Source organism: Podarcis cretensis (genome assembly GCF_951804945.1).
Source record: "Podarcis cretensis genome assembly, chromosome: 5".
In the NCBI taxonomy this organism is placed as follows: domain Eukaryota; kingdom Metazoa; phylum Chordata; class Lepidosauria; order Squamata; family Lacertidae; genus Podarcis; species Podarcis cretensis.
The window spans coordinates 96,698,496-96,725,575 of NC_137174.1; the positions used below are offsets into that span (position 1 = coordinate 96,698,496).

At 45.7% G+C, this 27,080-nt stretch overlaps 1 protein-coding gene across 3 annotated transcripts in view; it reads right to left on the reverse strand.

The window, feature by feature from the left end:
* LOC307217028 (cytochrome P450 2J2-like) overlaps nucleotides 1-27,080 on the reverse strand; it is a 65,228-nt gene that overhangs the window by 16,648 nt on the left and 21,500 nt on the right. Inside the window, exons 7-9 of one of the 3 annotated variants that reach the window (XM_079978025.1) lie at nucleotides 26,766-26,953; nucleotides 25,759-25,900; nucleotides 22,887-23,337 (exon numbers count right to left, since the gene is read on the reverse strand). In XM_079978025.1, the coding sequence (XP_079834151.1) occupies nucleotides 23,141-23,337; nucleotides 25,759-25,900; nucleotides 26,766-26,953 (527 nt within the window). In that variant the 3' untranslated portion in view covers nucleotides 22,887-23,140. Of the gene's footprint in view, nucleotides 1-17,329; nucleotides 17,751-22,886; nucleotides 23,338-25,758; nucleotides 25,901-26,765; nucleotides 26,954-27,080 lie in introns of those variants that run through there. The other 2 variants (XM_079978026.1, XM_079978027.1) reach the window with 2 other exon arrangements.

A 27,080-nucleotide genomic window follows, 5' to 3' on the forward strand; every position in this document is an offset into this window, starting at 1 on the left:
CCCCCAGCTTTCCTTTCCCCTTTCCCCTTCCCCCTTTCCTTTCCTTTTCTTGCAAGAGAGTTGCGATGTTTTAACATTGATATTGCATCACTTCAAGAAACTCAAAGAGCAGGTGAGGGACAACTGAAGGAAGAAAAAGGAGGCTACACATTCTTCTGGAATGCTTTACCTCAACAAGAATGTCAAATACATGGAGTAGGCTTTGCTATCAAAACAATATTGTGAAGCTCTTTTCAGAATTCCCTACCGGCATTAATGAGTGACTTTCAACCCTTTGAATAAAATTCACAAAAAACCAACAGGCTACTATTCTAAGCACTTATGCGGCAACACTGGATGCCAATGACAACATTAAAGAAATTTTTTACTCTCAGCTGGATAGCATCCTATCAACAACAATCTTTATTATGGTCCAGAGACCCAACAAAACACTACAAATCAATACAGGGTTCATACAGCCTACCTCCAGGTTAATCAAGCACTTTGTTTAGAATATAGGGCTCGTTTGTTCTTGCAACCACCGATAAAAACTTTGCCACTGCCAACGTTCTAGCTTTTGTCCGGTCTTCCAGTAGGAACCTGACATAGTGAGCCTCTGATTTTCCCAGGAAAGGCACCAGCAAGGGTAGTATCAGTTCAGCCCTGGCCTGCTCATACTTCGCACAGTGCAACAAAATATGATTTATGGAATCGATGTCTTGAGCACACGAGCAAAGTCTGTCCTGGTAGGGAATTCCTCTCAACCTACCATCCAGCACTGCAGAGGGGAGGACATTTAGTCTGGCTTTGGTGAAAAGCCTTCGATAGTTAGGTACTGTCAGGTTTTTTATGTAAGATGTTAACTCAAAGACATACCCATATTGAACTCCTGCTGCCAGCAGACTACAGACTGTGTGTGATTGAGATCGCAAGTCACTGTGTGCATTGTCCCATAATCTTTGCTTTAAACCCTTTTGGGCGCCTTCATAACCCAGGTAATACAGTTGGGGGGGGAGACAGCATCCTATCAGAGATGCCTGAGGCCTGGGGAATTTTAATGCAAGAGTAGAGTGAGATTTCGATCTGTGGCCTGAGACTATTGGGAAAGAAGGAATTGGCAACAGCAACCAGAATGGAATCTTTTTGACTATAGGTGCAGTGCACAACCTTGTTATTACCAACACACTCTAAATAAATTAACAACAAAATAAATTTAAAACATCATGGAGGCACCCTTAGTTGAACCAATGGCATCTCTTAGACTATGTAATTGTTCAAGCTGAAGATTGCTGTAATGTGCTCCTTACCAGAGCTATGGCGAGTGCCGACAACTGCTTGACAGAGCACTGATTAATACATTCCACTATGGCTATCAAGTTTATACCTCAACACAGGCTTCAAGGAAGGAAACCAGGGTGCAAAATGAATACTCAAACCCTTCAAGATCCTATTAAGTGGGATTGCTTCCAAACAACTCTTAAGGACCATCTGCTTTCAGAGTTCCCTAATAACATCAAGGAATACTGGACCAAGCTAAAAACATCAATTATTGCAGCCTATGAACAAACTGTTGGATACCAAACCAAGGACTGGTTTGATGAGAATGACACTGAGATTGAACACATTATTGGCAAGAAAAGGAAGGCCTTTCATAGAGTTAGAAACTGTGGCAAAGAGATAGAAACTGTGCTACTAGGGAAAAAAAACCTATGCCGACGCTAAGAACCAGATAACTAAAGCGCACCTGGTGGATAAAAAAAGCTCAAGAGATCCAGCACTTAGCCAACACTCATGATGCACAGAGTTCCTTTAAAGCCACTAAATCATGGCATATGCCCCCTGAGCTCAAAGACAGTACCACACTTCTAAAAGATAAAGAAGCTATTGCACTGCACTGGAAAGAACATTACCAACATCTCCTTAACTGCAGCTCCCCTGTACATGCTGAGATCCTCTCACAAATTCCACAAAAACAAATTAGAGATGAGCTTGCAGTAACTCCAAATCTGGGAGAGCTGTGAACAGCCGTTAACCAAATTAAAAACAACAAAGCCAGAGGACCTGATGTAATACCTGCCAAAGTCTTCAAAGTGGGCGAAATTGAACTTACACAATAGTTTATCACACTTAGCATCGGGGGGCACGTTTGCACACTGGAGCAAACCCAAACTCATAAAAGGGAATAAGGGGCAAGCAAGGGACGCAAACCTCTTAAAAGGCTTAAGAGGGGGTCTTAAGCACTGTCTAAGCAGCTGATCCAAGCAGTGCAAAAAGGGGTTTCCCGAATGCTCCAGCACTGTACAAAGTGACAGAGGAAGGGAGAACCTCAGCACTGGATACATTGTCTTCTCAGCTGTGCAACACCTCAAGCTCAGAGCTAATCAAACCCTGAGCTAATGAGTGATAAACCTCTCTGGAATTAGGACGAAAAATAAACAACCTCATTAAAGACTCATTAAAGAAATTGCTAAACTATTAGAAATGAGGGAAGAGGAATTAGATTAAAAGGTAAAGGTAAAGGTACCCCTGCCCATACGGGCCAGTCTTGACAGACTCTGGGGTTGTGCGCCCATCTCACTTAAGAGGCCAGGGGCCAGCGCTGTCCAGAGACACTTCTGGGTCACGTGGCCAGCGTGACATCGCTGCTCTGGCGAGCCAGAGTCGCACACGGAAACGCCGTTTACCTTCCCGCTGGTAAGCGGTCCATATTTATCTACTTGCACCCGGAGGTGCTTTCGAACTGCTAGGTTGGCAGGCGCTGGGACCGAGCAGCGGGAGCGCACCCCGCCGCAGGGATTCGAACCGCCGACCTTTCGATCGGCAAGTCCTAGGCGCTGAGGCTTTAACCCACAGCGCCACCTGCGTCCCTAGGAATTAGATTACATGGTGACTAATGTTTTTAGAATAAAAGTCACCTCGGCCCAGGCAAGACAAAAAAAATACCCTGGAGACTGTTTAGCAATTTTTAATTCAGCAGAAGTGAGGAATACTATTCTGAGGAAGAGTCGAGAAAAACAATTGATCATAGATGGGAAAACAAATGTGGTGTTCAAGGGTATTCCCAATCATTTTTTACGCAAGAGAAATGTCTACAAAGAATTGACAAAAAACTTAACAGCTAACAAAATAAGGTTTCGATGGGAGTATCCAAAGGGTGTGTCATTTTATTATAAAGACAAGAAATTCAAAATTAAGACATTACAAGAAATGCAGAAATTTGGGAGAAGATATAAGGAGTTGGGGAAGATGGAGGGAGGGGAACAGGAAAGTGAAGAGGATAAACAAGAACAAGATGGAGAAGAGGGAGATATTTAAATGTAAACAATAAAATAAAATTGTATTTAAATAAATAAATAAAAATGACAATTAAAATTATATCATTGAATGTTAATGGCATGAACAATAAAGCCAAAAGACACAAAAGTGAATATGAGTTATTAAAAAAAAACAGACATAACTTGCGTACAAGAAACACACGTAACACGTAAATCAATAATGATGGTAAAGAACATGAATGAGGAACAACTAGACCAACTACAAAGCAAAACAGAAATAAAAACAGTAAAGAAAATAAAATATTTGGGTGTTTGGCTCTCCCCTAAAAATACAAACCTATTCAAAGATAATTATAAAACAATATGGAAAGAAGTAAAAACAAAATTGGAAATATGGGACAGACTGAAGCTATCCTTCTGTGGAAGGATAGCAGCTATTAAGATGAATGTCCTACCAAAAATGCTCTTTTTATTTCAAACCATTCCAATTATAACAGGACAAAGCCAATTCAATGAGTGGCAAAAACTGGTCTCCAGATTTGTATGGCAAGGAGGAAAGCCTAGAATAAAATTCAAACTTTTAATGGACAAAAAAGAAAGAGGAGGCTTTTCACTACCGGACCTCAAAATATATTACGAAGCTGCATCTATAATATGGTTTAAAGAGTGGTTTAGTTTGGAAAATACGGATATATTAGATCTGGAAGGTTTTGGAAACAGATATGGGTGGCACTGTTGGTTTCTGCTCTCTTCACTGTGCAGCGAAAGTGCTTGTCACGAGACAGGTGTTTACATTCCACAGTCAATTGCTGTTGGGTTTTCTCACGGGAAAGGGAGACTGGATGTGACGTACACTGGTTTCCTGTTTTTCACTGTTCTTTGCAGTTCAGTGTCTGGTGTTTCTTCTCCGTGCTTTAGAGGAGAGAGGATGCTTTTTCTGCTCCGGCAGAGGCAAGATGTTTTTCTGTAACCTACCAGCTTTGAAATGTAAATAAAGCAATATAGAGCATGTTGGCACGTATTCCTCATCATTCCGCTGTGCACTTGGGACACTGCAATATCAACATTCCTGGTTATCGGCCCAGAAAGACGCAGTCATCTGAATGCCGGCAAAAGGATCGGAATGCAGAAGGACGGATCGGACGCTATCTCTGCGCGTCAAGATGATTGATGAGGTATGTGCTACTGCTCCGGGCAGCCTGCCAGCATCTAATTAATGGCATTATGGCTGGACTTTGAACTTTTATGGCCGTTTGCCGGGCACAGGCAAGGGAGCAAAGGATCAAGTTCCTATGCTGGGGAAATCGAAAGTAACTTTTAAAAGTGCTCTTGGAGTAAAGCAGCTGCAGAGAATAGTGACGCAGCACTATTTAAGGCAGCAGAGAGAAAAAAGCACTTTTGAACTTGCCTTTGGAATGAGGCTTGAAGCAGCAGAGATGCAGCTTGTATAAAGCAGCTTGATTTAAAGCAGCAGAGATGGCTAGCTGCAGAAGGCTGGCTGAGGCAAGTGGGGAATCTGAAGCCAATCAGCCACATGCTCAGCTCAGAGTAGCCTGTAATACTGCCATGATTCAGAATGGAGCAGATTGCCAGGGTGATAGCTGCATGGGTAAGGGGGAGACTTCACAGTCGTCATCCCATAGTGCAGTGGAACCACCAGATGGCGCCAAAGCTTTGAAGGCAGTGAAATGCTACTCGTGTGGATGTCTAGGCCATATGAAGAGGGAATGCAAATATCCCAGGGCCAAGACAGAGCAGCGCAGCGGAAGCTCATCGCGTGGAAAAGGCCGAGGCAAAGGCAAAGGTCCGGTGTCCAGGACAACGCAGCACAAGGCAATGGTCTCACGCTTCACTCCAAAGGTTGCAAAGGTCCAGAAGACGTCTAGATCTTTCTTCGTTGTTGATTCAGCGGCGACGCACCACATGTGCAACGATAAGCGACTGTTCGTGTCTTTTACACCGCAGGAAGGTGCAATTCACCAGGCGGATGACCACACAATCCCCAGTAAAGGCTACGGAACTGTTGTTCTTCACAGTTTGGACTTATCGATACAGAATGTACTTTACGTACCAGATGCCAAACATAATCTGCTCAGCGTTGGACAGCTGAATGAGTGGAAAATTGACGTTTCCTTTAAGAACAAAAAGGGCATTATCACAAAGAAAAATGATTATGTATTGTATGCTGAATATGTTGATCGTTTATATGTTTTGTATTATGATGATGTTGTGCAGGATGACACTTGTTGCATTGCAGGTTCTAACAAAAGTTTGCATGCAGAATGTATTCACGATTTTCACCGAAAATTTGCTCATTTGAATTTTGAGGCAGTATCTAAAATGCCTGCCTTGGTTGAAGGTATGACTATTAAACCCTGCAGGTACCACATGAAGTGCAAAGCATGTGCAGCAAACAAGGTGAAAATGGCTGCAAAAGGTAAGGTGTCTAGTAGGCAAGCTACAGAACCATACCAAATTGTTCATGCTGATTTGGTTGGACCACTAGCGCCCTCTTTGGGAGGAAACAGGTACTTCATGGTTCTCGTTGATGCATTTTCCAGGTATATTTATGTGTACAATCTCAAGCAGAAATCAGAGGCTTTTCCTAGGTTCAAGGAATTCTGTGCTTGGTTGGAAAATGTGCATGGTAAGAAGGTAAAAATTCTTTTCAGTGATCGCGGGGGAGAATTCACTTCTCAGCAGTTTGAAGCTTTTCTAACTGAGAAAGGAATTCAACACGATTTGTCTAGTCCTCGCTCGCCATGGCAGAATGGACTTGCGGAACGAGCAAATCAGACATTGCTTCAAGGGTTAAAAACCTTGCTACATGATGCAAATCTTCCAGAGAGTTATTGGGCCGAAGCTCTCTCATGTTTCACTTACAGTTATAATCGCAGGTTATCTTCAGCGATTGGTTGTACCCCGTATGAGAAGATGTTTGGCAAAAAGCCATACATCAAACACATGAGAATTTTTGGTTCTGACATGTGGGTTCACTCACCACAAAACTCCAAGTTAGACAAGCGTGATTTGCATGGTATCTTTCTAGGTTATGAGAAAGGTTCTTACAGAATAAGGATGACTGACTCTAAGACCATTAAGCTCACAAGAAGTGTTGAGTACAATGCCAAGTGGGGGGAGAATGTGGGAATTTTCCAATGTTACCCTGATGACAGTGATGAGACTGAGGATAGTCAAAAGCAACCACAGCAACCCACACCCACTGATGAAAGTTCTGATTCTGAGTCTGAAACTGAATCAGGTGATTCAGAGGATTTCAAGAGTGCGAAAGCCTCTATGCGACCCTCTGAAAGCTCTGATCAAGAATTGGAGGAACCATTGTTCACGATAGGTCACTTTTCTCCTAAGAAAGAAGAGGAGAGTGTTGAAGACTTAAGGCTAATTCGCAGGTCACAAAGAGCCACAAAAGGCAGACCTCCAAAGAGATTTGCTGATGAGTTTGCTAAGATAGCAGTAACAGCTGTTAAAAGCTCCAAGAAGGTATTTGAACCTTCAAGTTTCCAAGAAATCCAGGATTTGGATTCAAAGGAAGCTGAGCCATGGTTAAATGCAATGAAGGCTGAGCTTGATTCCTTGGAAAGGAACAAAACATGGGACCTTGTTCCAGTAGTTCCAGGAATGAAACTGCTTGGAAGCAAATGGGTCTTCAAAGCGAAGACTGATCAAAATGGCAAGATAGTCAGACACAAAGCCAGATTGGTAGCCAGAGGTTTTGCACAGGTACCAGGTGAAGACTATCACGAGACCTACTCACCCACAGTGAGGTATGAGAGCATTAGGCTTATGCTCAAGCTAGCTGCAGAGGAGAATTTACACATTAGTCACCACGATGTAAATACAGCTTTTCTGTACGGATCTCTAGATGAATCACTTTATATGCTTCCACCTGATGGCGTACAGGTAAAACAGGGATTTGTTTGTGCTCTGAAAAAGTCCCTTTATGGTCTCAAACAAAGTGCACGGTGTTGGCACACAAAACTCACTGAAGTATTGTTTTCTCTAGGTTTTAAGCAAGGGAAAGCTGATCCATGTGTATTTGTCAAAGAGGAGGGGCAAAAGAAACTGTATTGCTTGTTTTATGTTGATGATCTTTTATTCTTTTGGAAAGATGTCACAATGTACAATAACGCCCTAGCTCAACTGAAAGAACACTTTGACATGAAAGATCTTGGTGAGGTAAACAACTACCTATCTCTGGAAATAGAGAGAGATCAAGATGGTAACATTCTAGTACACCAGTCACGGAAAATTGCTGATGTGTTAAACAAACTAAACCTGATGGATGCTAACCCTGTAGACACACCGATGATAACAGGTTATCAGGTAGATGACACTGAAGAAGCATTTTCTGACACTACACTGTACAGAAGTGTGCTAGGCAAGCTAAACTTCATTGCCAGATGTTCAAGACCAGACATTGCTGTTAGCTGTAATTTGCTAAGCAGACAAGTCAACAATCCTACTGTTAAGGATTGGAAAGCTCTGAAACGCATAGCGCGGTATTTGAAAGGCACTATGCATTACAGACTGAGATTTAACAATCAGAAGTCTGGTGGTCTTGAGATATTTGCAGATGCAAGTTTTGGAAGTGACACTACAGACAGGAAAAGTACGTCTGGAGTTTGCTATATGTACAATCAGGGTCTATTTGATTGGTCATGCAAGAAGCAAACAACAGTTAGCTTAAGTACTTGTGAAGCTGAACTGAATGCACTGTCTTATTCACTTAAGGATTGTGAATGGTTGTTACAATTGTGCAAAGACATGAAAATTCCTGTCAAATGTCCAATCCAGGTTTACCAGGACAACAAAGCATGTTTGGCTTTGCTGAATTCTGAAGGTTGTAAGCAAAGCACGAAGCACTTGCAATTGAAGTTGCAACATGCTAGGGAACGTATTCAGAAGGGACTCGTAACGGTGTCCTATATGCCAGGTAATGAAATTCCTGCTGATGTATTGTCCAAGATTGTATCAAGGGATCAACACTGTACCTATGTGCAGAAGTTGGGTTTGTACTGATATTGTACGAACACGCTGCCCAGCGATGTTCACAGAAAGGGGGAGGATGTTGGTTTCTGCTCTCTTCACTGTGCAGCGAAAGTGCTTGTCATGAGACAGGTGTTTACATTCCACAGTCAATTGCTGTTGGGTTTTCTCACGGGAAAGGGAGACTGGATGTGACGTACACTGGTTTCCTGTTTTTCACTGTTCTTTGCAGTTCAGTGTCTGGTGTTTCTTCTCCATGCTTTAGAGGAGAGAGGATGCTTTTTCTGCTCCGGCAGAGGCAAGATGTTTTTCTGTAACCTACCAGCTTTGAAATGTAAATAAAGCAATATAGAGCATGTTGGCACGTATTCCTCATCATTCCGCTGTGCACTTGGGACACTGCAATATCAACAGGCACACATACCTTTGGTATGACAAGGTCAGAGTACATTGGGACTTTTTAAATCACATCATAAAAAGACCACTATTTGAAGTCTGGAAAAGATATAAAGAGTGGTTCGAAAGAAAGATGCCATGGTGGCTATCACCCCAAGAGGCTTTTTCACTGAAAAGTCTAAATATGAAAGGAAAATGATTGACCTATAGAGACATGTTATTGGAAGAGAACAATGTAATTAAGATTAAAGCATATGAGGAATTGAAAGATAAACTGCAAAGTTGGATGGAGTACCATCAAATGGGTGATATCTTCTCAAAGGATAAGAAAACAAGAGGGTTTGAACAAACAAAACCAATATTAGAAACTGTAGTACTACAAAATAACAAAAAAGCACTGTCTAAGGTCTATGAGTATTTATTAGAATGGCACACAAAAGATGAAGAAATCAAAAGCGTCATGATTAAGTGGGCAATAGATGTAGGCCACAACATGAAAAGTGGATAAAATTATGGAATACCGGCCTAAAATGTATAGCATGTACATTGTTAAAAGAAAATCTGTTAAAAATGATGTACAGATGGTACCTCACGCCAATTAAATTGTCAAAGATGTATAAAACAGGAAATAAAAATTGTTGGAAGTGTGGGGTGAAAGAAGGCAGTTTCTTCCACATGTGGTGGACTTGTGACATAGTGAAAACGTATTGGGAAAATATATATAACGAATTAAAGATTTTTAGGTATACGTTTTTGAAAAAACCAGAGTCATTCCTGTTGGGAATGGTGGGAGAAGACATTGACAAGAATGACCAGAAACTGTTCTTATACACAACAATGGCAGCGAGGTTACTGCTGGCTCAGGTATGGAAACAGCAAAAATTGCCTACAATAGAAGAATGGCAGTACAAGGTTATGGAGTATGCAGAAATAGCCAAATTAACAGTAAAAAATCAACATCAGGGGGATGAAACATATCAAAAAGAATGGGGAAAATTTATGTTATATAGAGAAAAGATGATGTGAAATAGGGAAACCAGTAGAGTTAAAATAATATCTCATAACGAGAAAATACAAGAAATTTACTGGATGATAATATCAAAATGAATTAAAAATGTATATTAAGACTATTATTGAACAATATTTGTAAATGAATGTCAGGGAACTGACATTGGAGCGAGAGGTGGAGGCTAGGCTCCAAAGCGATGCAGGAGAGGGGACCAGCAGGGGGGAAGGAATTCAGCGTAACACCAGTAGAGAAGGGAGGGAGATGGAGGATTCGGAGAGAGGTCTCCAAGACTCTTCACCCGAGACCAGTGGAGAGAGCATGGGCACGCCTCTGCCCACTCCTTCCTTGCGCAGAAGAGTCCCGCACAGGGAAAGTAGGCGCAGACTTGGTGTCAAACAGCTTCTATGCTGGAAGCGGTTCAAGAAACGCCCACTGACGGATTCTGCAAGCGACTGAACGGCCACGGAGTGAGGGCTGTCAGCCAAGGCATGGTTAGCCAGGCGATCTAGCCAAAAGTAACGGCAACTTACGCACAAGTAACCCTTTATAACCATTACAGCAATCCGTCAGTCTCTGACGTTACGTGTGCACAGGCAGGAGACCATGAGTCAGACTGGAGGTGCCGGTGCCGCGGAGCAAGCTACGAGTGTGCAGAATCTGGTGGAGAGGAACCGGGATTTGGAACAGCGTGTAGCTCTGCTGATGGCGCGGCGGGATGAAAGGCGAGCTCAGGATGCACAGGTCAGACCCACCCCCGTGGCAAGGAAGGTGCCCGGACTGGTACACAAGTTTGGGGGGAAGCCCCAGGACTATAATGCGTTCCGAACGGAAATAGAGTACGCTTTGGAACTGCAGCACGATGACTTTGCTGATGATGCAGAGAGGGTGGCATATATCGTGGGGCATCTGCAGGATGGGGCGCGTGAATGGGTCAGGCCCCTAATGGCCACGCAGAATGCTGCCATGAGGGACCTTCGGAAGTTCTTTCAGGCTTTGGACGTGATGTATTCAAGCCAAGTGGAGCAGAGTGTGACCCAGCGGGAACTAATGAGGTGCAAGCAGGGGGATCTATCAGTTAGAGACTATTGGTCCCATTTTGCGATGTTAATACACCGGCTGGAATGGAACCTAGATTCCCCACCTATACAGATGCTGTTTGAGGAGGGGTTGTCCCCAGCAGTGAAGGACGAGCTCTCCCGCACGCCCCGCACGCAATCGATGGACGAATTGACCAAAGCTGTGCTTGCAATAGGAGTACGACAGGAAGCGCGCGCTTTGGAGAGGCGGGAAGGGAGAGGAGAGCGTTGCCCTGACTACCGCATTCCTGAGATGCCAAGGCAGCCTTCCCGGTCCGTTGAACCAATGGAAATCGATGGCGCGCGCGCGAGGTTTCAAATGCCAGCGAAGGGCGCAAGAGGGAGGGAAAGGATGGCAAAGGCACCAAGAAGTGTTTCCTCTGCCAACGGCCAGGACACTTTGCCAGGGCTTGTCCACAAAGAAAGGCTTGGCAAGGGATGGTGGGAGCCGCTGTTGGTGAGGAGGAGGGGGCAGAGGAGAAGGTGCAGGGAAATGCCAACGCTTGGCTGCCCATTGGGGGGCACAGCAGCCAGGCCAGCAACTAATGGAGGTGCCCCAACCAGACCCCCCCAAGGCATCAGTAGCCATAGAGGTGGTGCTAGAACTCCCAAATGGACACCCAGTCAAGGTAAAGGGACTGCTGGATTCAGGCAGCTCCTGCAATTTCTTCAGCAAGGAGTTCGCACTAGAGCACCAACTCCACCTACTGCCACTGGATTTTCCCCTCCAAGTGACCACGATAGATGGCAGGGAACTGCTGGGAGGGGAGGTGACGCATCAAACCCCACCAATGAGAATGAGGGCTTCCAGGCACACGGAAACCATTGCCTTTCACGTGGCCACACTGGCGGGACCCCCAATAATATTAGGCATGAGCTGGCTAGCACTACATGATCCAGTGGTGGCTTGGCATCAGCGGACAGTCACCTTTGGGTCAGCTCACTGTTTGGAACACTGTCTGGGGGAGGAGAGGCCAAGGCTGAGGGTGGCCAGAGTGGCGGGAACAGCACTGGAGCCGAGAGGAGAGGTGCCGCCACAGTATGCTGACCTGCAGGAGGTCTTCAGCGAGAGGGAGGCTGACAGGCTGCCACCACATAGGACCTTTGACTGCCAAATCAACTTACTCCCAGGGGCGCAGCTGCCAGTGGGGAAGCTGTATGCCATGTCGGATCGGGAGATGCAGGAGTTGCGGGACTTTATTGACAAGAACCTGAAAAGAGGTTTCATAAGAGAATCTAAGGCAGTGGGGGGCAGCCGTGTGTTCTTTGTGGACAAAAAAAACACTAATCAGCCCAGATTGGTCGTAGACTATAGGCGGTTGAACCTTGTATCAGAACCCGTGACCTTCCCAATGCCCAGAATTGATGACATTTTAACACTGGTGAGGAAGTGAAAGATCTTCACCAAGGTGGACCTCAGGGGAGCGTACAATTTAATTAGGATGAGGGAGGGGGACGAATGGAAAACCACCATGTTCACCCCCCTAGGGGCCTTTGAGTACTTGGTCATGCCATTTGGATTACAGTCAGGCTCCGCCTGTTTTCAAGCCTTCATGCACCACGTGTTGGGTTCCCTACTGTACAAGAACTGCGTAGCATTTCTGGACGACGTCCTAATCTATTTGGACAATGAGAAACAGCATGTTCAGGATGTCAGGGAAGTGCTAAAGTGACTGCAGAAGCACCAGTTGTGGGTCAAGCTGGAGAAGTGCCAATTTCATGCCAGGGAAGTGGAGTTCCTGGGGTACAAGTTGTCGGACAGGGGCCTGGCTATGGACCCCAGCAAGGTGCAGGCGGTGCTGGAGTGGAAGCCCCCCAAAACACGAAAGGATGTGCAGAGGTTCCTAGGGTTCAGCAACTTCTACCGGAAGTTCATCAAAAACTTCGCCCACTTGACCGCACCCATCACGGATTGTCTCAGTAGCAAGAAGAAGTTCGTCTGGACCGAAAGTGCCCAACAATCCTTCGAAAGACTAAAGAAGACGTTCGCTTCGGAGGAGCAACTCCTGCACGTGGATCTGCAGAAGCCAATGAGGCTGTAGACAGACGCATCGGATCGGGCCGTCAGAGCGGTGTTGTTGCAGCTGGGGCCCCAGCAGGGGAGCTGGAGGCCGTGCACCTTTTTCTCGCGGAAGCTGAGCAAGTCGGAACAAAACTACACGGTGTATGATCGCGAACTGCTTGCAATTTCCGCAGCCTTTCGGCAGTGGAGACATCTGCTAATAGGAGCCCAGCACAAGATCCAGGTGTGCACGGACCACAAGAACTTGGAATACTGAAGAACGGGTCGAGTGCTCAACCAGAGACAGATTCGGTGGGCACAGGAGTTCTCCAAGTTCTACTTCGAGATCTGGTACGTGCCAGGAGAAAAGAACATGAGGGCAGACGCGCTGTCCAGGAAGCCGGAGTACACGGAAGGAGAGGGACCGCCGGAAGTGAGACACGTGTTCCCAGAGGAACGATGGGTGTGTGGAGGAGCGTTGGTTCGCCATGACGAATTCGCTCAAACCAGAATCAGGGAACTCAGGGAAGCGAGGGGAGACCCGGGAGGCTTTGAGGAAAGGGACGGGCTGCTGTACTACAAGGGGGCAATGTACGTACCAGGGGAGACCTTGAGGGAAAGGGTGCTCAAACAGCTTCACGACAACAAAACAGCGGGGCACTTTGGTCAACACAAAACTATGTTGCTGGTTACCAGGCAGTTCTGGTGGCCAAGGGTGGGGGAAGATGTACGAGAGTATGTATGTGGGTGTGACCGCTGTCAACGGGCTAAAGGGGAGAGGACTGCCCCGGCAGGGTTGCTGGAACCCTTACCCACACCGGGAAGACCCTGGGAGGTGGTATCCATCGATTTTATGACAGATTTGCCCAAGTCTAGAGGGAAGACAGCAGTCATGGTAGTAGTGGATCTGCTAACCAAAATGTGCCACTTTATAGCTTGCTCACATGCAGTAACGGCAGAGAAAACAGCCAGGCTGTTTGTTGACCACATCTTCAGGCTGCATGGGGCTCCTTCAAGGGTCATCTCAGATCGCAGGAAACAATTTACCTCGAGGTTCTGGAGGAGGCTCATGAACTTATTGCAGGTGGAGGTGGGATTCTCGACGGCGAGACACCCGGAGACCAACGGGCAAGCAGAGAGAGCGAACAGTATTTTACAGCAATACCTACACTGCTACGTCAACGAGAGACAGAACGATTGGGTAGAGAGACTAGCGCTGGCTGAATTTGCGTACAATAACGCTGAGCATGTGTCCACGGGGATGAGCTCATTCATGGCTAATTATGGGTGTCACCCCAGGGCCTTTCCCGGGAGGGGGGAGGAAGGGGGGAGCGTGCCTGCGGCAGAACAGTTTGTGGAAGAAATGGAGGCCCTGCACCAGCAACTTAAGATGAACTTGGAAAGGGCCAAGGAAGTTTACAAGAGGCAAGCAGACAAGCGTCCCCGGGAAGGGGAGACTATAAGGGTGGGGGACCAGGTGTGGTTGTCCACCCAAGGGCTACCCTTTAAGGGAGGGTGCAAGAAGCTACAGCCAAAACGGCTAGGACCTTTTGAGGTGACGCAGCAAATGAACCCCATGGCATTTAGGCTCAAGTTGCCAGACAGCATGAAGATCCACCCGGTGTTTCATAGGTCCCTGATCTCACCGTACAGGGGGGAGAGGGAGTTCCGAGGGGAAGGGGGAGAAGGCATCACACACCCGCAAGTAGAGGAGAGGGAACACCACAACCAGGCGACGGAGATCCTAAATTCGCAATGGCAGGGGCGGCAGGTGGAGTACCTGGTAGCTTGGGAAGGGGAGCCCAAGTCAGAAAACACGTGGGTTCCCGCGGGGGAGATAGATGATGGATATCTTGTGGAGGAGTTCCATGACAGGTATCCGGGTAAGCCCAAACCATTAGAGAGATTCTGGGAGGAGCAATTTGGGACCACAGACGAGGAAGAGGATTTTGTGGGTTTTCCGGCTTCCGAAGAGGAAGGAGGAGAAATGTCAGAGGAGGAGGAATCGGACTGGGAAGCCCGTCCCGCGCGAAGAAATCGGAGCAGGTGGGAAGCTGGGTTTGAGTCCTCGGAGGACGAAGGCAGCTCCTTCCGGGGATTCCCCGCATCGTTGGCCGAAGAAAGAGACGAAGTTATGTCACAGGGTCGGGCCAGGGGTGGAGGGGGTCCTGGGAGGGAGGTGGATGTCAGGGAACTGACATCGGAGCGAGAGGTGGAGGCTAGGCTCCAAAGCGATGCAGGAGAGGGGACCAGCAGGGGGGAAGGAATTCAGCGTAACACCAGTAGAGAAGGGAGGGAGATGGAGGATTCGGAGAGAGGTCTCCAAGACTCTTCACCCGAGACCAGTGGAGAGAGCATGGGCACGCCTCTGCCCACTCCTTCCTTGCGCAGAAGAGTCCCGCACAGGGAGAGTAGGTGGAGACTTGGCGTCAAACAGCTTCTATGCTGGAAGCGGTTCAAGAAACGCCCACTGACGGATTCTGCAAGCGACTGAATGGCCACGGAGTGAGGGCTGTCAGCCAAGGCATGGTTAGCCAGGCGATCTAGCCAAAAGTAACGGCAACTTACGCACAAGTAACCCTTTATAACCATTACAATGAATATAGACAGACAACAAGAACTTGTATATATAGAAAGGTTTATTTGTTTATGGACATTTAATGGAAAAAATGAAGAACAATCTTATTGAAAATGGACAAAGACAATGCGAAAAGTCAAAGAGGACATAAAAAAGCCAGAAGAAGGAAGGAGAGAAGTCAGCTCAGGAGAGCAAGAACAAATGTGAAATATAATGTATGTGTATGTACAGTATGTAACTAAAAAAATAATAAAGATCATATGAAAAAGAAAAAAAGAAAAATGGGTTTGCAACAGAAATTTTGAGGCTGGAAAAAGAATTAATACAAAGCAGAAGCAAAGTGTTATCTAAAGTGTATAGACTTGATTGGGAAGTAAAAGATGAAGAAGTGAAAGAAGTTATGATTAAATGGGCAAAAGATTTTGGGCATACCATACAAATGGATGCCTGGGAACAATTATGGATCAGAGATTTAAAATTTACGGCGTGTTACACACTAAAAGAAAACTTTATGAAGATGCATAACTTTTATTGCAGTGCCACCAAGACACATTTAACATTGCTCCATCGAGGGTTTCATAAAGAGTTAGGTACCTGATTCCAAGACAATTACAAATTCCTCCTCTCACACAAATTAGAGCAAAATTAGAGATGAATTAAAGCAAATTAAAGCAAATTAGAGATGAGCTTGGAGTATCTCCCAATCAGGGAGAGCTGTGGACAGCTATTAACAAAATTAAAAACAACAAAGCTGGCTGACTCATTATCATTAGAAGCATTGCAGACCTCGCCTTTCCCCAGAGCTAGGACAGCTGATAGAGTGGAAGAGCAGAAAGCAAACCCACAAAGGGCTTTATGTAGCCACCGTAAGGGGGGTGAAGCTGCTGTCAGAGCAATGACAGTGATGGATAGTGACTGCATTCCTTTGTTCCTCTCTATAAAACCTGAATAAATTACATAGTAAGGACTCTTCTTGTTAGCTGTTTCTTCTTGCCACTCATACTGCAAGCTCATGGGAGAGTTGTGTACAGCTGTTAACCAAATGAAAAACAACAAAGCCAGTGAACCTGATGTGATACCTGCCAAAGTCTTCAAAGTGGGCGGAATTGAACTTACACAACAATTTCACAAGCTCATTGAAAAAATCTGGGGGAGAGAGGAGATCACAGCAGACTTTAGGGATGCTAGAATTACCAATCTCTTTGAAGAAGGTGATAGAACTCATTGTGGAAACTATAGAGGCATTTGTTTATTAGTTGCGGCCAGCAAAATTATTGCAGGGATCTTAGCCAACCATCTTCTAACAATATCTTAGGCTACCCTTCCTGAATCCCATAATGGTTTGTGACCTTCTAGGAGGATGGTGGAGATGATTTAAACAGCCAAGAATAGGGCTAATAAAATCAAGTAGCTTATTGATTGGTATGCATACTAACAACCTGCTGTAGTAACAACATGTAAACATACGTTTTTATGAGATGAATGCCTAATATTTTCTGCGGTACAGAATTTATATTATTGCATACCACCCCAAACTTAGAGCAGTGCAAGAAAGTAGAAGTTGGCAAATGCTCCCTCTGTCTTGCTCTTTAAAATATAGCAAGCCTACTAGAGAATAGTATTAACTGCAGAGATGCATTTAGAAGTAGGGGTTTTTTTCAGTCAAAACTTGCCAGAACTCAGTCCTGGCACTGCTCAGGTGTGCCCCCCTGCCATTATAAGAGAGCAAGGGAGGCATTCATGGTGAGTTCCAGCACAACCCGCCCCCCCGCCCCCCGGGGAAAATAGCACTGTTTAGAATAATTTGTCATTTTCTAGTCTTTGAGTTGTTCTTTGAAGTAGTTTCTAGTTCGAATGAACACTTTTGTTTTAGATTATGGCCATTGCATTTACCGTTTTAATCTATCTGAAATTGATGCTACTGTTTAAGCTTAAATATCAAAATGGTTGGAGAAAATAAAAGAACAATTGTTCACATTAGACAATGTTATAGTAAGAAATACGTACCATAATGAAAGTATCTTTACTAAGCTTCAACCCAATCCGCCATATACTTCCAATGAGAGGAAGCTGGAAAGGTCCAGGAGGATAGTGCCTAGATGACCAGAGCTGTTTCAGGTAGTGCAGAATCAGAAGAGCCACCAGCAGAGCAATCAAAACTGCCCATATCTCCATCCTTCTCTTGCCTTCTCTTTCACCTTGTTTCTTCCTACGATGCCTGATTGGGTTCAACTCTCTCTAAAGGCTTTTTGCCTTCCTCAGAGACAACCACACCTGTCTCTCTTTTTCCTGCTTATATATATTGTTGTAAAAGACAAACAGGTTTTCTGGCATCTTATGTGACTTTGCAAGTGTCAAGGCACACACTACAGTCATACACTGTAATCATTATTATATGCATCAATCATATTAAATTGAACCAAGTTCACGAAAGCTTTTAATGTTTAATAGACTATGAATGCGACGTAATGCTTCCCACATATCACGTGCGTGGGCCTGATCCTCAATGTGTAAATAAACTGCTTTTAGTTTTTAGTACCTCTGTGTGAGACTCTGTTTATGCACACTGACGCACAGAAGCTGATTTCTCTGAACGCTGCCGGACTCTGCTATTGCTCAGAGCTTTGGAATGCAGACTGCGATGCAGAGGCCTGGCACAGCTTTGGAAGTGGGTCGGATGCCAGGCTTATCTGGGCAATAAATCACTCAACAGTTGTGCCATCCAGTCAAAGCCGTTTCCAGAGGTGTGGCTGCTGACAGCTTCTAGGAGCTTCTAGGAGCTACAGGTGAGAGCATGTGTGTTCCCCACCAAAGGTACCACCCCTCCCCTCACACCTCATACACCTTAAGGGTATAGATGCAATTGTTTGGGACTATGGGCGGTGATACCGAGACTGAAATGGAGTGAAGGAAGACTATCAGGTCCTGACCAAGATGTCTTTAGGTGACCCCACATTTAAACTCTTCCCTGGTCTCCTTGCTGGCCCTAGTAGGACCAACTTGGCCAGTTAGCCCTGGTATCGTTTGATATTTACTGACTGCGGTTTTTTTCTCTCCCCAAAATGACCCCTGAATTTATGTTGCATTTTATGCTGTTTTTAAGTTGCATTTTAATCAATGTTTTATATTTGCTGTTAGCTGCCCTGAGCCTGGTTTTTAAACCAGGAAGGGCAGGGTATAAATAAAAAAATATTATTTTTATTATCTATATTCACTAGCCAGGGACCGCTCTTTAGCGCTCAGTCAGAGCAAATGTCAGTTTAGGTTCTCTGCAGATTGACGTTCACTCTGGTTGAGCTTTAAGGAGTGGATTTTGATAGGGAAAGCTACAGAGCACTGGCTGAGCCTGGAAGGAACAGAGAAAAGGTAAGGATTGATAAGCCCTGACTCTGAAACCTGGCAAGACTGAGGCTCTGTGAGCAGGTGCTTCCTGAAAGTAGGTGGCCCAGATAATTGCTCCATTGCCTTCTTTGCATGGTGTTGTACTACCCTTGAAATAGCAGGTTCATAGTCTACAGGTGAAGAACTTTGCTTCAGGATGAGAACAGAAATTGTGCAGCGGCGGCGCAGTGGCAGCAGGAGGACCCATTAGCTAAAGTGGTGCTTCAGGTTAAGAACAGACCTCCAGAACGAATTAAGTTCTTAACCCGAGGTACTACTGTATAGTTACTCATCTCCTTGACATCTAAAGGCAGGGCATTCCACAGGGCGGGCACCACTACCGAGAAGGCCATCTGCCTGTTTCCCTGTAGCTTCACTTCCAACAGTGAGGGAACCACCAGAAGGCCCTTGGTGTCCAGGCTGAACAATGTGGGTGGATATGCTCCTTCAGTGGCTAGGAGTGCTTTTTACCAGCTGGACCAGGACAGCCTGGCCACTGTAATGGGGTGGGGGGAGCTGGCTGAAGACGGGATGGGTGGTTTTGTTTTGTTGTTCTGTGTCCTGTTTAAGACACACCCAATCAGGCTGCAATCCTACACACTTATCAGGAACAAAATCAAAATTTCCTTCTAGTAGCACCTTAGTGACCAACTAAGTTTGTTATTGGTATGAGCTTTCGTGTCCATGCACACTCCTGGTGTATCTGAAGAAGTATGCATGCGCACAAAAGCTCATACCAATAACAAACTTAGTTGGTCTCTCTGGTGCTACTGGAAGGAAGTTTTTTATTTTGTTTCGACTACGGCAGACCAACACGGCTACCTACCTGTATCTAGACTTATCAGGAAGTAAACCTACGTATTGGGGCCTGTCCAACTCTACAATACTGTGATTATAAGTAGACTTGTGTAAGAACATGCAGTTACTGTGGGATAAAATCACTCCTGCCCACATAACCTTATGCAGTGGTGGCACACGTATGAGGGTGGTGAGGATGGCAATTACAAATAAGAAGTGCATCCTTAATGCGGCTGGTCTCCAAGTGAGTTTACATGGGATTAAACCTTCACCCTGTTAGGAATTGTGTTTAGCACTGGGGCTCAGTTAAATAACTGAGTTTCAACCCTAGATGGCAGAATCAACCTAGCCTGTAGAATTCCCTTTAAAACAGTTTACAGGTGGTGAAAGAGCATATAGTAACTAACAGCACCATCCTAACCATAATCCAAAATGGACAGATTTGCCCATTTCTACTCATGTTGATAGTGGGGCATGAGGTGTGGTGTGTGGGTGTGTGTGGGTGTGTGTGTGTAAGATGCAGCACTCCCCCTCTTTGCTGGCCTTGACGTGGTAAGCAATCACTGACAGCCCTCCATCATACTTGTCATTATGTGATTGAAAAACAAAATGCAATGTAATGTTTCACCCTGAAGAAACAAAAGGAAAAACACACTTTGTTCAAACTTGTCAGCAGGCAGAAGTTGATAGCAACCCATTCCATCCAGCAATTAAACTGGAGATAATTTATTCCACCTGAACAAATCCCCGTGAGACAATTTTACAGTCGTACCTTGGTCCTTGAATGCCTTGGTACTCGTCTATTTTGACTCCTGAACGCCGCAAACCTGGAAGTACGTGTTCTGGTTTCTGCACATTTTTCGGAAGCCGAACATCCAACGCGGCTTCCGCTTGAGTGTAGGAATCTCCTACAGCCAATCGGAAGTCGCGCCTTGATTTCAGGAGTGGAACGGACTACCGGAACAGATTAAGTTCAAGAACCAAGGTACCACTGTAATTACGTTCTTCAGTAAATGGGGGAGGGGGGACAGCAGAGGTTGATGCATGTAAGTACAAGTGCTATAGCATACAACAAAATAAGAGTTCTATGCTGAGGAAAGCTCTGAATTGCAGCATTCAAGTTGTCGCTGTTATTTATTACAATCTTTTTACCTGCCATTCACCCTGAATTCCAAGGTTGGGTTACAACAATTAAAACTCAATATTAAGGTTAGAATGCAATATTACACAAAGTTTACTATTATTATTATTATTATTATTATTATTATTATTATTATTATTACCCCACCCATCAGGCTGGGCTTCCCCAGAAAAACAACTTTACGTTATAAAAATAAGGTGGGTTCTAAAAATATACGCATCTCACGTATCAAAAACTAGGGTAAAGAGGTGGGAGGGAGTTCTACAACTTAGGGGCCGCTACAAATAATGCCTTTCCCGGGCTGCCACCACCCCAAGCTTCTGAGGGCAGTGGAACAACCCATTTTTGTGGTTAGTAAACCCAGTTTTGTACTTTGTATACAAAAGAAGATTTTATGTGTAGGCTAGTACAGGACACCTGTGGTGACCTCATTACGGCCAGCTTGATCAGTTATTTAGTTTCTTATCTGATCCATAGGAGCAGGTCAGGTCTTCCGCAACATCAACAGCTTTTCCATAAACAGGAAATGAACGAGTTTAAAACCACAGTGGCTATGAGTTATATAGGGACATAAATGATTACCGTATTTTTCGCACCATAGGGCGCACCGGACGATAGGGCGCACCTAGTTTTGGGAGGCGGAAAACAAGAAAAAATTATTCTGAACCCCAGAAGCCAGAACAACAAGAGGGATCTGGCTTCTGGGATACCGTGTGGCTGTTCTGGCTTCTGGGGTAACCGCGCCAAGCCTCTTCAGGGCAGCGGGATGAAGGCTCCCCCTGCCCAAAGAGGCTGCGCAGGGCTAAAGCAGAAGCCAGGACAGACGCGTCGCTGAAGGAGCACTGCGCCTTCTCTCTCTCTGCCCAGCACCCCTCCTTCACAGGAGAGGTGCTGCGCAGAGAGGGAGAAGGGGCATCGCCCTTCAGCAAACCTGGAGAAGGAACAGAAGGAGACCCTTCTGCCGCCCCAAGCCTCGCGCGCCCGGCGGGACCTCCCGCCGGGCGCGCAAGGCTTGCAGACACTCGCCCAAGTACGGGGAGCCCTCCGGAGGGCTCCCTGTGCTTTGGGCAACAGGCTGCTGCCCCAAGCCTCGCGCGCCTGGCGGGACCTACCGCCGGGCGCGCGAGGCTTGCAGACACTCGCCCGAAGTACGGGGAGCCCTCTGGAGGGCTCCGCCTGCTTCGGGCGGCAGGCTGCCGCCCCAAGCCTCGCGCGCCTGGCGGGAGCTCCTGCCGGGCGCGCAAGGCTTGCAGACACTTGCCCGAAGCACGGGGAGCCCTCCGGAGGGCTCCCTGTGCTTCGGGCAACAGGCTGCCGCCCCAAGCCTCGCGCGCCTGGCGGGACCTCCGGCTGGGCGCGCTAGGCTTGTGGACACTCGCTGGGGCTGCAGGCTGCTGCCAGCAAGCCTTGTGAGCCCGCAGGAACTCCCGCCGGGCTTGCAAGGCTTGCGGATAGCTTCCTGAAGCCTGGAGAGCGAGAGAGGTCGGTGCGCACCGATGCCTCTTGCTCTCCAGGCTTCAGCGAAAGCCTGCATTCACACCATAGGACGCACACACATTTCCCCTTCATTTTTGGAGGGGAAAAAGTGCATCCTATGGAGCGAAAAATACGGTAGAACTGGTGATGTAGCTCTAATTGCACATCAGGCTGCTAGGTGGCCTCCATAGAGATGAGTTCTGGAGATTTTCTAGAGAAGAACACCTGCTTACTCAGGGGGTGGTTAGCAGAGACAAAAGCAGAGTTAAGTTTCAGGAATGGTGTTGGCCTGATGTGGGCAAAAAAAAACCCCCTCTGGGTCTGTTTGCAGCTACAAGCAAGGGAAGGGGAATTCCCTGGTGAGCAGTGATATAAGCTAAAGGAAAATAGTTGCATTTTGCAAGCAGTTTGGCAAGCAGGCGGGGGGGGGGCAAAGCTACCAATGGGTGCAACCAACTTGGGATCCAACATGACAGCCAACAGGAAAGCAGGAGATTGGCTGCTGCACCTATGAGAGAAGCAAGAGATCCTCTTGGAGTGTGTAATGCTGGGAACCTATCCACCGTTGGCTCAGGTTGTACATACATGAAAATAAACCATCTATCATAAAGACACCACAGTTTCTATTGTGCCTCGTTGTCCCGAAAGGGAACACAGACTCTGATATGTGTGCCTGCAACGCTTAGAATCTTGTAGCTCTCACAGAGACTGGGGTGGCATATAACAGCTCATCCTTTATCAAATAATACACTCACAACTCAGAACATGGATCTGACCAAATAGTTTATTCAGCTAACCCCTTGCCGCCTCTGAGACACACAGGAGAACTGCAAGAAATCGGTCCCGGATACTTGTGCACAAGCAATGAACGAGGAACAACGAATATTTGCTAGGCTGGTGGTAACTCATTTATCAACCAGTGGCATCACAGATTGGAGAATCTCAATTGAGCAAGCCAAGAAAGAATGTGAGGGTGGCGGGAAATGATTAAAGGAAGAGATTGCAGTAGTTGATCAGCCCCCCTAATTGTTTATGTGGCTGCAGCGGGGAACAGCGCAGAGTTTGTAGGGGCGAGGACGGACCGTCAGCCCTATTATAGGCTTCCTATGGACTCCTCTCACTCCTTTTGGCAGCTGGAACCTGAATGCTCTCAGCAGGCTGGTGAAAAAGATGAAGAGCTCAATCTTTGCCAGTTGCTCCCCTGGACACACCCGAGCACCTGCAGGAAAATAAACAAAGAGGAAAGCAGGAACTGAATTATCTGCTATTCCACCTATACTCCAGGGGCACCAATTTGCTTTGACTCTGAGAAAAGAATCTGGGTGTCTGGGCCAAGGCCTCACTCAGTCTATGAAAGCATCCTGCAGCAACTCCTCTTTCTACGATTCCCGAGTCCCCCGAGTTTCAACCTTGGGGTGTGGGGATGTCACTGAGAGAGTGGGCTTTATTCCAGGGGCTGCCAAGACCTGGCTCAGCATGAGATCAGGACTGGTTGCTTATTTTATTTCAGTAATGTGTTTATTTAAATCTCCCTTTTAAGTATTGTTATGGGTTTGCGGGAGGCCAGATCTCCCCTAATTCCTGAGTCTGGTAAAAGTTGCTTTTGTTGCTTCCTCAAACTAAAGACCTCTAAGCAGCTTACAAAAGACAATCTAAAGTGTTCATTAAAAATACCAGTAAAAGCAAACAGGGCCACCAGGTGGTGTGTTGGAAGATGGCCGACAATAACATCTCTCTGACCCATACGAGATAAAAGAGGCTGCTATGGGAAGTATGCAGCCTTCCCTTCCCCCCCCCAGATGTGGGGGACCCTGTCCTGCCAGCGGTGCTCACAATGCACCCCCTGATCCGAAAGATGGGGGTGCCGAACACCTGGCACGAGCCCTCGGTGAAGTCAGCTCTTCCTGACGCCGATTCCAATTAGCGCGTGCTGGTTGCTTCAGCTCGGAATTATAATTGGAAATATATGATTGGAAAGGAAGCTGAAGCACATACATCAAGTAAAGCTCGAGATAAGGCTGCTGATTAATGGATCTCTGTGACCGGAAGTGACGGAAGGATGAGTAAATCTTCTGATGAATCACCACTAGGAGACTGTATGTTTGGAACGAAGGAGGGGTGGAGGAAAAAACCTTTTTTTCTTTACACGATGTGATATTAATAACCCTTCACCCCAGAAAGAAATAAGATCATCGCGTTTTTATCAATCATAAGCAGGATTTTAAGAACTGTGTGGGGATGGATTACAACAGAAGAGAAGACTGGTGAACGGTGAGGAAGAGGAAAAATTTTATGACGCAGTTAAAAAATGGCGACTCGCCAAGACAGGCTTGCCAGAGAAAGAAGGACAGGGGGGAGGAGAATCAGGATCATTCGAAAGAGAAGGAGTGTTGGAATGTAAGTTTGACCTGACAGAGCCCCCTGATTTGTTTGATATATCTGGCTAGCCTGAGGAAGAATAAAAGACAGACCAAAGGTTAACTTTGTTTATGGAAGAGACGAACAGAGGCTGTCCCTGAGAGAGATAGTTTTTGAAGAGTACAAAACCCACACAGAGACGCCAGTTTCCAGTCTGCTTGTGAGAACCATCAGAGATTGTAAAGAAAGGAATATATGATAACAACAAGATGAGAAAGAAAGTAATAAAGGACTATCCGGATCGAACTGGATAGAACTGTCTAATTTAAAGCAGTAAAATATGTGATGCCTGGAGATATCCGGAATTTTGGACTCGTGCCGAGCTTGATGTATGGGTACCCTTAACAAAATTTAAAATTTGGCTGCATAATCTGAATACAGAATTTGAATAATGTGATGTGATTGGCCTGTTAATAAAAAATATTTTAAAAAAAGAGAGAAAGGGGCTGCCAAGACCTGGCTCAGCATGAGATCAGGACTGGTTGCTTATTTTATTTCAGTAATGTGTTTATTTAAATCTCCCTTTTAAGTATTGTTATGGGTTTGCGGGAGGCCAGATCTCCCCTAATTCCTGAGTCTAGTAAAAGTTGCTTTTGTTGCTTCCTCAAACTAAAGACCTCTAAGCAGCTTACAAAAGACAATCTAAAGTGTTCATTAAAAATACCAGTAAAAGCAAACATGGAAAACAAGGTTCATAATGAAGGTAATATAAAGAATCAAACCAGTAATTTAAAAAGAATTATACGTACTAAAATTACATGTTTAAACTGTATGCTAAAAGCTCTATCATTAGCTAGTAAGTACTAATAGTACTATTTAATAATTACCATTGTTTTTACGAATGATACTAGTTATTACTAATAATAATACTTATTATAACTATTTTTATTGGGTTGTATCCAATGCTAGTCCTTAGTGCGCATGTGCGCTTCTGTTCTGCCATGATGCACCAAAGAAAATGGTGGGAGAGAACTGTATGTTGGAACAGCACCCCAAATTTTGCGGCTCTATTTTCCGTGCTAACGGATCTGAGAACAGGTTGCTTTCTGGAAACAAACTGAAACGAGCGCTAAGCTTCCACTAGATTCCGCTACATCTCCAGAAGTGGCATTTATGTTGTGTGGAAGATCACACAGAATGTGAAAATCATCTGGTAAGAAAACATCAAGAAAATGGAATAAAGTGTTGTCTGAATGCGACAGTTGGGGCTTCTTGCACATACCTGCACCAAATGGCAGAAATGCTTCTCTGTCCACAAACTGCCCGTCCTCATCCAAAAAATGATTTGGGTTGAACTTTTTAGGTGTTGCCCATTCCTTAGGATCAAGAAGAACAGAGCGGAGATCTGGAGCAATCACAGCCCCCTGCAGGGAAGGAAGACTTGTCTCAGGAGGCATCTAAACAGAACATTGCACTTTTGCCCTTCAGTTCCCCCATTTTCCATCCCCATCGCTCAGTGAGGTCCACCTCCGAGGGCCTTCTGGCAGTTCCCTCACTGCAAGAAGTGAGGTTACAGGGAACCAGGCAGAGGGCCTTCTCAGTGGTGACACCCGCCCTGTGGAACGCCCTCCCATCAGATGTCAAGGAAATAAACAGCTATCTGACTTTTAGAAAACATCTGAAGGCAACCCTGTTTAGGCAAGTTTTTAATGTTAGATGTTTTATTCTGTATAGATGTTTTATTCTGTTTTAATCTTTACATACAAGCTTCATTCTTCTGGAACTGAAGAATTGCATTTTCTTTCTTTAATAAATGATGAATTTTCAGATTTGCACTTTCAAGAATTTAAAAGTCTTGAGTGCTGATGGAAGGAGGCAAATTGTGAAGAAGCTCCACAGAAGCGATCATATGCATTTCTGGGGCACTCCCACCAATGTGCCTGCGCAGATGCTATCTCCCCTGTCACCTCATCCCTCTTCCTCCCAGGAAGCAGGAGCAACTCTGCTGCTGGGAGGCTAGGTGTGCAGCTGCACCTCTCCTCACCAACCACTCCTGCTGCGGATTACAACTCCCAACAGCCCCTGCCAACATAGATCAATGATGGGGGTCACGGATAATGTGAGTTGTGGTCCACATCTGGAGGACACAGCGCAAGATGTCCCTGCATGAACTCCCCTCCTTTTTGGGGAAATGGAAGGAGCTATAGTTACTTTCTTCAGAATTTGCACTGCAAGGGAATCTGCCTTCTCCCTGGGCTATAGAAATGCAGCTGTTACAATCGTCTGTACCTTTGGAATGTGAAAACCGTGCAAGTTCACGTCCTTCACGCTTTGCCTTGGAACCCCAAATAATAAGATATATCTTGAACGCTGGATCTCGTGAATCACAGCATTGGTGTAGGGCAGCTTCTTCCGATCTTGATAGCGGATTGAGTGAGACGAACCGAAAACATCTTCCATCTCCTGGTAGACTTTCTCTGAGGAAAATGGTGGAGAATTAAGCTTTGTTTCGGATGAAGCATCTCAAGTTAAACAAGCCGAGCAATCATTAAGGGGTATTTGTTCCACAGGAAAGGATTCCACCTAGACCTGCTGGGGCGGAAA